At 53.9% G+C, this 10336-nt stretch overlaps 1 protein-coding gene across 2 annotated transcripts; it reads left to right on the top strand.

Moving 5' to 3' along the window:
- Nucleotides 1–5478: 5478 nt before the first annotated feature.
- On the top strand, nt 5479–7118 carry HOXD3 (homeobox D3). 2 transcript variants are annotated; one of them, XM_032190303.1, is made up of 2 exons: nt 5479–5971; nt 6370–7118. In XM_032190303.1, exons 1-2 carry the CDS (start codon nt 5479–5481, stop codon nt 7116–7118), a joined length of 1242 nt encoding a protein of 413 aa, XP_032046194.1. The 2 variants fall into 2 exon arrangements, with proteins under 2 accessions (XP_032046194.1, XP_032046195.1); XM_032190304.1 differs by having other exon boundaries at nt 5887–5971; nt 6373–7118.
- Nucleotides 7119–10336: the final 3218 nt, after the last annotated feature.

The following is a 10336-nucleotide window of genomic DNA, read 5'->3' as shown; positions in this document are numbered from 1 at the left end:
GGGCTGCAGCCGCTGCAAAGGGCCCCGCAGCCTCCTCGCGTGCACCCGCGGCTCAGCTCCCTCCTGGGCTGCTCTCGGCTCCCAGGAGCGGTCGTCTCTACCCCGGGGCCTTCCCGAAGCCCGGCCGAGCTCTCGGGCCGTGTGTTTTGGGGGAAACCCCTGGAAAAGCTCGCTTTGTGCCGGCGAGCAGCGGCGGGGGTCAGGCTGCGCCAGGTCCCACCCGCCCCGAGCCACCCGGGCGAGTCCTCCTCGGGGGCAGCCGCAGCAGGGCGATGGGGCGAGGGGACAAAGTTGGGGGGGGTCTTTCTCCTCTCTCTCTCTTTTTTTTTTTTTTTTTTTTTTTCTGTTGCGTCTTGCTTTGCTCGATCAGAAGTTAAAGGCAGTGAACATTTTTCTTAGCTGTATGCCTCCAAGCTGCTGGCCTGCCAAGTTAGTCAGCTGAATCCAATTACTGCAAGCAGCATTTCATTTGGCTCGATGGAAGCACTCACTTATAACTTCACCTAAAATTTCAATAATACCTTTATTGGGCCCACGCCTGAATAATTCTAAAGATTTCCCTGGTTTGAGCTCTGGCAACTTCTTCTCCGCAGTCGGCTCGGTCGGAGCAGAGCTCAAGCCCGGCGAGCCCGAGACTCCCCTCTTCGCAGCGCAAACTTTGCAGGTTCTCCTTCTGGCCGTGGAAATCTATGTATTTGTCCAACCTGTCGCCAAGTAAAGCATGTCCAGAGCAAGGAGGCTATTGCTTGTGAGGCTGCTTCGAAAAGGGAAGAGAAGTCGATAATTAATTAGACGCAAGACGAAAACTTACCACATTTAGCAACAGCGGGTAACAATGACTTGGTGTGCAGTGTTACACTCTCTCCGCTCAGGGGCTAAGGTGCAACCCAACTTACGCTTTCTTTTCTTCCTGCACGCCGTAAAGTGCTATTTCTAATGATCTCTGTTAAAAAAAATAAAGCACTTAAAGTTGACGTACGCCCACGTGCATATATTATATAAGACGTTACCGGGACAGGCCCGGGCCAGGAACCTGAGCGAGCACCGTGTGTAATCATGAAGCTCCACTTCCCTAACTCCAGTTTGCCAGCATAAATTAAGGTGATTTGGAAGGGGAATGCCGCATCCTACTGGGTTTGGGTAGGGAGAGAGAAGACTTGGTGGAAAGTTGTAATGTCTGTTGTGTTGTGAGCTATTGGAGGCGCTTCCGTTGGTTGTTCATTAAGTGGTGAGTTATTGCTATACAAGCCAAAGGTCATTTCAAAGGCTTATGGCTGCTAGATATCGTCTTTATAATGACCTGGGCTTCTTTGTGGGGGATTTTCTGGCACTCTTAAGTTCTTAAAGTCCTGACTCGACACATTACACGATCAGATGCAAAATGCGCGTTTCGAGCCACAAACGTTTGCGGCGTATTTTCAGAGTCGGGGTCTCTTCGCTTCTCTTTCTCTCAGTCTCAGCCGGTGGATGGGGAGCCGGGGGGGGGGGGGTGGAGAAGGACCCGCGCCAGCCCCGCAGGAGCGGAGCCCTCCACCGAGCGGGGGCTGCCCGCGGCTCCTGGGCGCTGGGGCCCCGGCTCGGACCCCGCCGGCTCCCCTCGGCCTCGCTGCGGTGGAGGCGGCGGCTCTCCGGGGGTATTTTGCTCGTTTCTTCGCTCCCCGCCTCTCCCAAAGCGTTATTAATAAATGAAGAGAAGCGTCTGCCCTTTGTCTGCTAAAAGATCTGACGTGGACTTAGAGACACGGTGAGGGGCTGCGGACAAGAAGTGCATTTATTAACAAAGTCCTAAGGAAGAAAGTCCAAAACAAACCAGCTTCCGCTGAGAGTTCTCAATTTTGTTGCAGGTCCGTGCCCAAGGATTATCCCAAGGAACCTGAAGATCCTACACACACTGTTAAAGTCAAAATTCAAGAAAAAACATAAGTGTGGTGAGTTCTCTAAATTTCCTTTTCCGTCCGTCTCCCGCTGTCCCCGGCCCGACGGCCCCTCCGGAGGGAGCAGAGCCGCCGGGGAGCGGGGCCGGGGCTGCAGGCTCCCGGGGCAGTCGCTGCATGGAGGCCGAGGAGCAGCAGTGCCTGGGAAGCCCCGCCGGGACATGCAGCTCTCTGCCGGACCCGGCTGGGGAGCAGCCACAGCCTGGGCCCAGCCTTGGGAAGAAGGGGGGCACCCCGGGGGGCTCCGGACCTGCTTTAAAGCCCCGCCAGAGCCGGAGCCGACCCTCCCCTGCCCTCGCTCCCCCGGCCCCCCGAAAGGCAGGGAGCCCCCGCTCGGCTCGGCCGGGTCCCCGGCAGCCGGTGGGCGCCCGTCCCGGCAGCCGCCCGGTTCTCTGCCCGCGGGCCGGTCGCGGCCGCCGGCGGCCCCAGCGCTCCCCTTATATACGGGGCTCTCTCCGGGCCGCCGGCCGGGAAATGTGCCGAGTGGGGAATTCTTTTGCCGGGCTCCCTCCTACGCGCAGGCTGCTTTGCACTTCTGAAAGTGCTGGGGCTTGGGAAGTGTTTTCCTTTTCATTCCTGGCCGGAGCGTTTACTGCCACAGCACTCGCGGTCATAAATTTTGCTACAAACCGCAATGACAGGTGCATTGATATGCGCCCTGAGAGCTCCGGCTGCCTTAATAACCGCTCCACAGGCCGCTCTCGCCGCCTTTTATTTATTCGGTATCATATGAGATATTGATCCTCGGCAGAATTAAGTGTAGTGGAAGTTTTAGGAGAGAACTGCTTAATATGGAAGTGCCGGGGCGCAGCTGGCCGCGGGCCCTGCGCGGGTCTCCGCGGGTGCGGAGCGCGGGGCTCGGGCTGCGGGTGCTGAGCCCCCGCGGCGGGGGCACCTCAAAGGCGCTGAGACCAGCGGCGGGACAAAGAGCCCCATTATCATGTGTAACGCCGAGCGGTTCAGCTGAGGTTAACCTTTCTGGAGAGGAGGAAGGGAAATTCGAAACACAGACATGGATACTTTGCGGTTTCCTAACCTCAGTGCCTGCGAGCCCACCTCCCACGGATCGGCCTCGCCATTTGGATGTCACCTTTTTTTCCTGGAGGCTGTTTCTGGCCAAACCACCAAGTGTCGAGCCCCTGCTTTGGTGTTCCCTACAAAAACATCACCCTGGGCCTTGCACTCGTGGAAAATCAAAACCTAGAAAGGTCTCTCTCTTCCTCTTTCTCTCCCTCTCTCTCTTTTTAAGATCTAAAGATGAGCCACCAAACAGTTGAGCATTGTCCATGTGATTTATGGCCCATAGCCTCCTTTTTAGGTTCAAGCAGAGTTCACAAGCAGTTGGTATTTCAGAAAAGAAATAAGGCTTTTAACAGCTTAACAGCAATATTCTTTCTTTAGATTCTACGTATTCTTTTGGGAACTGTATTTTACGAGGCACATAAAAGCATACGCTCAAGGCAGTGTTGTGCTAACAAAAGTCCTCAGTCCAGACTGCTCCCGAAAATGTAGATGATAGAAGTGGAAAATAGGCGAAGAATTATTTTGCAGAAAAATACTTTCAAGGCTCGTCCAGATTATAGTAGTTTATTAAAACTCATCTGAATCCCCACTCTTCGTTCCCTTAGACATCCTTTTACTAAAACTTTCCAGGAGACTAGAACAGCTCCTTTCCCATTCTTATCTGCTTCCCAGATAATCCCACGCTTTTGTTCAGGGAAGAAAAGGACGGCGGCGGTTTGTGACCGGGGATAAACTGTCGAGAGCGGCTGAGGGCTGCAGCTCTCACCGTACAGACGTGTATGGCGGTGAATTTTAGGGAATTTTTGGGTACTTAACTATACCATTTGCTATGGGAGAAAGAATAGTGCTATTGTAATGTTGCCTAACACGGGCTGGAGAATGGTAATTTTCAGACACTGTTCAAAAATTTTGAGCTACTTTTCTCTGGCATGTTAATAGGTTTGAACCTTGAAGAAAGGTACGGTGAGGTTCAGACATACAGTCAGCTGAAGTATGTGCTAATCTTTAAAATTACTGAAAATGTGAGAGGCAAACACAACCCGAAAAGAAAAATACCATGTAAAATTGAGAACAGGGAATACTAAAAAGCTGTAACCAGATCGCGGGCGAGTTTCTGTCCCGCAGCAAGAGAGGAGAAGTCCCGGGTGTGACCAGGGGAAAGGCAGCGCCCTGCCCCAAAACTGGGACCTCCGGGGACCTCTCATCCTCGGGCATTTCCAGGCTGGGCGGCTTGATCGGGGGGCGGGGAGGGGAGCGCCATGAGTTTGCAGGCCAGTAAAAGAAGAGATCATAGAATCAGCGTTTATAATGAAAACCATCCCTTAAAAACCATCACCAGTGTCTCAGGTTCTTTCTGATGGGGACAAATGAAAGGGATGAGAAACGTCGGGTGAGTGATTTTAATTCATCACGGAATTAAAATAGGGGAGCTGACCTGCGACATCCTTTATAGTGCAAAGCAAAGTTAGTGAATGGTGTCGGTTATACTTTAACTCCGGAGGAATCCGGGGCAAGAAGGAGGCCGGGTGTACAAAGGCGATGGGTTTTTTCTGCCTTCGCCCGGCCGCAGCCCGGCTCAATCCATCATGTCAGCCGTGCGCGGCGGTGCGCACGCGTGCTGGCGGGCGGCTGTGGGGGATGCCCGCGGGATCTCTGCCCAAATGGCTCCGGGGGGGCTCTGGGGACAGCACCCACCCGTGGCCGGGCCCCTGACGTGGTTGCGGAGCGGGGAGTCCTCGGGCAGCGGAGCAGGGCTAGCCCCACGGTGCTCTCTGGGAGCTTTTGCCAGATTCCTGAGGAAACGGCCCAAAGACCAAGCAAAACATAACAAGCAAACAAACCAACAAGAACCCCAGGTCCCCAAAGACCCCTAGAAAGCTGTCTCTAGGAAGCCCCAACAATGCTCTCCTGCTCCTCCGCAGTGCTGTCCTTCTTGGGTAGCTTCTGCCCTGGGGTCCCCTGGGCCTTCCAGAGCGTGCCCTGGTGACTCTGCCCCTTCCCTGGTGCTCCCTGCTTCCCCCTGGTGACTCTGGTCCTTCTCTGGTGTCTTCTGCTCCTTCTCTGGTGTTCCCTGTTCCTTCCTTGATGTCCCTGCTCCTTCTCTGGTGTTCCCTGTTCCTTCCATGATGTCCCTGCTCCTTCTCTGGTGTTCTCTGTTCCTTCCATGATGTTCCCTGTGCCTTCCATGACGTCTCCTGCTCCTTCCTGGATGTTCCCTGTTCTTCCATGGTGTCCCCTGCTCCTTCCCCGGTGTCTCCTGCTCCTTCCATGGTGTCCCCTGCTCAGTGTCCCCTGATCCTATCCTGGTGTCACCTGTCCCCATGCCTGCTGTCCCCGCTCCCCCTGTCCCACCGAGGCCGGGGACTCGGGGATGCGGGATGTGCTGGGGCCAGGCCGACCTCTCCCAGGCAGACGCCCACCACTGAAGGTCTCTTTTGTGTCTCCGCTGTCCCCCTCCCCAGGTGGCTCCCGCGGCGGCGAGTGGCCCAGGCCGACGACGTGAGGCGCGGGGAGGCAGTCAATGATATTTGAGCAGGGGCCGCGGGCCTTGGCGATCGCAGAGCGCAAGATGCAGAAAGCCGCCTACTACGACAACGCGGGGCTCTTCGGGGGCTACACGTACAGCAAGGCCGACGCCTACCCCTACGGCGCGGCCCACCAGCCCTACGGCCCGGCCGGCCTGGACGGCGAGTACCCCGCCTCCGCCTGCTCCGTCCAGGGCTCGGCGCCCGGCCGCGGCCCGGCGCACAAGGGCAGCGAGCTGAACGGCAGCTGCATGAGGACGGCGGGGGGCGGCCCCGGGGGCAGCCAGCCCCCGGGCATGGGCGAGCAGCAGCCCCCGGCGCTGCCGCCCTCCTCCCCGCCCAACCCTCCCAGCGCGCCCCCTCCGAAGAAAGCCAAGGGGGGGCCCAACTCCTCGGGCTCCTCCACAGCCACCCTCAGCAAGCAGATATTCCCCTGGATGAAGGAGTCCCGGCAGAACTCCAAGCAGAAAAGCACCTGCCCCCCCTCAGGTAGCCGCCCCACACCCGCCCCCCATATCCCCCCCCGCCCCGATGCCCGCCCCTGCCCCGGGGGCGCAGCCTGGGAGCCGGCCCCCGCCTTCCTCCGGCTGCCGGCTCGGGGGTCCCGGCCCTGGGGCTGGGGGGGGGGGCGGCTTGAGGGCTCCTGTCTCGCTCCCCCGTCAAGCCCAGGAGCGGAGGGAGCGGACCACGAAGGGCCTGGACGGGCTCTGGAGGGAGGCAACGGGGAGGAGGGGGAGCGCCGTCGGGGGGTGGTGACGGTGGGGGGAGTGTGTGTGTGGGGAGGCCGCCCCCGGGTCCCCTGCGGAGCGGGAGGGGGCGGGGGGCTCCGGGGGACCCCAGGGGGCTTTCGGGGGGGACCAACGGCTCTCGGCGCCTCTTCCCCGCAGGAGAGAGCTGCGAGGACAAGAGCCCCCCCGGACCGGCCTCCAAGCGGGTGCGCACAGCCTACACCAGCGCGCAGCTGGTGGAGCTGGAGAAGGAGTTCCACTTCAACCGCTACCTGTGCCGGCCGCGCCGGGTGGAGATGGCCAACCTGCTGAACCTGACCGAGCGGCAGATCAAGATCTGGTTCCAGAACCGCAGGATGAAGTACAAAAAGGACCAGAAAGCCAAAGGGATCATGCACTCCCCCGTGGGGCAGTCCCCGGACCGCAGCCCCCCCCTGAGCGGCCCGAACCACGTCGGCTACTCCAGCCAGCTCCCCGGTGTCAACAGCCTCAGCTACGACACCCCCTCGCCCACCTCCTTCGCCAAGTCCCAGCAGAGCATGTACGGGCTGGCCGCCTACACGGCGCCGCTGAGCAGCTGCCTGCCGCAGCAGAAGCGCTACGCGGGCGCGGAGTACGATCCGCACCCCCTGCAGAGCAGCGGCGGCTTCGCCAACCCCGGCCTGCAGGGCAGCCCCGTCTACGTCGGGGGTAACTTCGTGGACTCGATGCCGGCCTCGGGCCCCATGTTCAACCTGGGGCACCTGCAGCACCCCTCCTCCGCCAGCGTGGACTACAGCTGCGCCGCGCAGATCCCCGGCAGCCACCACCACGGACCTTGCGACCCCCACCCCACCTACACGGACCTCTCCTCTCACCACACGTCTCAGGGACGGATGCAGGAGGCGCCCAAGCTCACGCATCTGTAGCGGGCCAGGAGCGAGCGGAGCGGGCTCGCCTCTGATTACCTCACTTTTCGGACGTGACCGTGTTGCCGGTGCCAGCAGTATTAGCGGATTTGCCTCCCCTAAGAGCCACCACCCTCCTTCCCCGCAGCCCCGAGTAGGTCCGTGAGCAGGAGCCGTCCTTTTCTAGCTGTTGTAAGCATGACAGTGCAATATACTGCAAACCAAGGGACTAATAAGCTGGTAATGATGTACTTGAAGGTAAGTCTTAGAGATCCATTAGTGTTAGCAGCGCGTCATGCTGAGGTGTTGTAGACCAGTTGTGAGCGGTGGGAACTTGCCCGCGTGTGAGTTTATTTCAGAGAAGTTAATTTATGAATTCTTCCGTAACGTGAGGATCGCAGCGGACTAAATGATACGTATTTATTATTTTAAGCGAGACATTTTTGTATCACTGATTATTTATCCTCGTCTTAATGTATTTATGTGGCTATTTGTAGAGTTTATTCACCAACGCTTCGGGAGATCGATCCAGGTCCGTGGTGACTTACATTTCACCTATTTAGTATCTTCGGTCTGAGCTAGTTGAGAGAGTAGTCTTGAACAGTTGTAACAGTGGCTGGTGTTTGTAGTTTATGTAAGGATTAATTAAGACAGCGACTTGTAAGTCAATAATAGAGTAAAACAAACCGTGGCGTCACACAAGGAGCCGTTACACTCGGAAAAAAAAAAAAAAGTTTAAAAAAAAAAAAGCGCAGTATTTTTTTCAAGTATTTATTTCAGCCCGGCTGGCACCGCGGGGCCGCCTCCGCGCTGGAAGCGCAGCCGCGGGGAGGAGGCGGTCTACGAGGCTTGGCCATCTTGAGTCAGACCAAATCCTGCCTACGAAAACCTCGGTGAGGTTAGCATTTATTTATTGACTAGGGATCTGTCGCACGCATTTTTTCGGTGGGCTATTTTCTTTTTTTCTACTTTTGTTGTTGTTGTTCATTACATTCTGGCTATCTGAAATAGGAAAGAAATTAGAAGCTTAACGCAAAACAAATATATTAGAAACCCTCTGATAGTGCTAATTTCATTAGGGTCTCCATAGCAATCCGTGCAGCAGCTGCCACCTCCTTTGTTATTTATACTGTTGTCTTTATACTAACCATAAATCAAATTTTTAGACATCTTTGGAAGCCCGAGCTTTTCCTCTTATTTTTATCATAAAAATAAACTTTGAAAGAAAATTGACAATCAGATACATACAGCCGAAAAGGAGCTGCCAGGGCGGGGCGCGGACAGAGTCCCAGAGCCTAAGACAGCCCGGTCCCACGAAAGGGACAGCTAACACACGGGGAAGAATAAAAATATATATTAAAAAAAAAAAAAAGGGAGAGAAAATAAAAGAAAGGGGGAAAAAAAGGAAAAAAATAAAAAAGGAACGGTGCTCTGAAACCTCGTGTTTTCTCCTCTTTAGTTACACGGCTGTGTTGAATCCCTCACTGGACTTACAGAGATACTTTCTGTAAAGGTTGGCATTAAAGTCTCTTCCTGACGGTACATGTCGCTCTGAGAAGTCTACTCTTATCTATTTCTAAAAGTGTCGAGTTAAAGATTAATCAGATCTTCTGTATTCCCCACAAAACCATCTGACATGTAACTTTCAAGTTTGACAAACACTGCAACTCCTACTCCATCCTCTAATGACAGGACCTGGAATTCCTATTGTGAGGAATATTTTAACTCCTCCAATTCTGCTCAACACAGACAAGTTTCTTTCTCTTTCTCTCTCTCTCTCTCTTTCTCTCTCTCTCTCTCTCTCTCTCTTTCTCTCTTTCTCTCTTTCTCTCTTTCTCTCTTTCTCTCTTTCTCTCTTTCTCTCTTTCTCTCTTTCTCTCTTTCTCTCTCTCTCTCTCTCTCTCTCTCTCTCTTTCTCTCTCTCTCTCTCTCTCTCTTTCTCTCTCTCTCTCTTTCTCTCTTTTTCTCTCTCTCTTTCTCTCTCTCTTTCTCTCTTTCTCTCTCTCTCTCTCTCTCTTTCTCTCTCCTTCTCTCTCTCTCTCTCTCTCTTTCTTTCTTTCCCCTTCCCTCTCTTCTTCTCTGTCTTCAGATATTTGTGTTTGGCTGGACAGTAATGATTCAAAATAACACTTAGAGTTTTATTTTCCCCTCTGTGCAATTTTAATGATGTTGTACTATGCTGAAAAAGTGTATCTTTTATTAAATTTCACTTTTACCCAAGCAAATTTGGATATATGTGTTGTAGATGTGTAAACAAAAGAGAACAGAATAAACTACTTTGGTCAGAAACATATTTTAACCATTTTGAGCCCTAAAATTGTTCTCTATGGAAGTCCTCACACAATCATTTCTTAGAAGCTCCATCCTGGAGCGATCAAAATATACAAATGATATGAAAAGTAAGGCTAGACACTACTCGTGAATTATACTTCTGTGATATTCCATAAGTATATATATATGTTTGTATCTCCAAGCCTTCTGTAACTGATGTACCCACGACTGGAATTGTCCATGTATATTTTTTTGTGTGTTCTCGAAAACACGATGTGTCTCTCATCACTTGCTTCCAGCTGCAAAATGACAAGGCGGCACCATCTCTGCGGGGCCGTCCCTGGTGTAACCCAACGTGCTTTTCCCAAGTGTTTTCCACCTTCGTGCTCTGTAGACTGTTCTTCAAACAGTGTCTGCTCTGACTTACACTATTAGTCCTTCATAAAATCCGTTAAGAGAGAAAAGGCCGTGTACAGATAGCCCTTCCCCAGACCGGAGGAAGACGGGGTTTCCAGAGACGCCGCCTGAGCGCCAGCACTGTGCCGCCGAGGCGTGCTGGCCTCCCTTGTTCTTGTGCAGTGGCGGCAAGCCGGGGTTTGCAGACTTGGTCTCCAGCGGGGGAGGAGGAGGAGCGTGTGCGAGGGGGAATCTTATTGTAAATAAATTCACTTTCTTCTCCGTGACTCTGGCAGAGGCGTCTCGTTTGTAACGCGATAGAAGTCCATGATGATAACCTAATTATTAGAAGTAATGTTACTTTAGTGAGATCGCTGGCATTTTTACAATGTTTGTACAAGCATCAGCAATCTAGAGGAGAAAGACACTTTGGCACAAGCCAGACTTTTTCTTGGCCCATTATTTAAAACTCATAAATTATAAACGAGCCCCTTTCCCTCCACTCTCAAGAGGAACTCAGCTCCTTTGCAACAGCATCTGATGCGCTGAGCTCCAGCCACCCATTTAAAACA

The sequence above is a fragment of the Aythya fuligula genome, chromosome 6 (assembly GCF_009819795.1).
Source record: "Aythya fuligula isolate bAytFul2 chromosome 6, bAytFul2.pri, whole genome shotgun sequence".
NCBI classification, from domain to species: Eukaryota; Metazoa; Chordata; class Aves; order Anseriformes; family Anatidae; genus Aythya; species Aythya fuligula.
The sequence above is the reverse complement of the archived record's forward strand: the minus strand, read 5'-3'. Positions and strand labels throughout refer to the sequence as shown.

Bases quoted from the DNA above. Each gene is read 5' to 3' on its own strand.
- HOXD3 (XM_032190303.1), top strand. From the start codon at position 5,479: ATGATATTTGAGCAGGGGCCGCGGGCCTTGGCGATCGCAGAGCGCAAG. The intron at 5,972-6,369 runs GTAGCCGCCCCA...TCTTCCCCGCAG, and splicing joins AAGCACCTGCCCCCCCTCAG to GAGAGAGCTGCGAGGACAAG.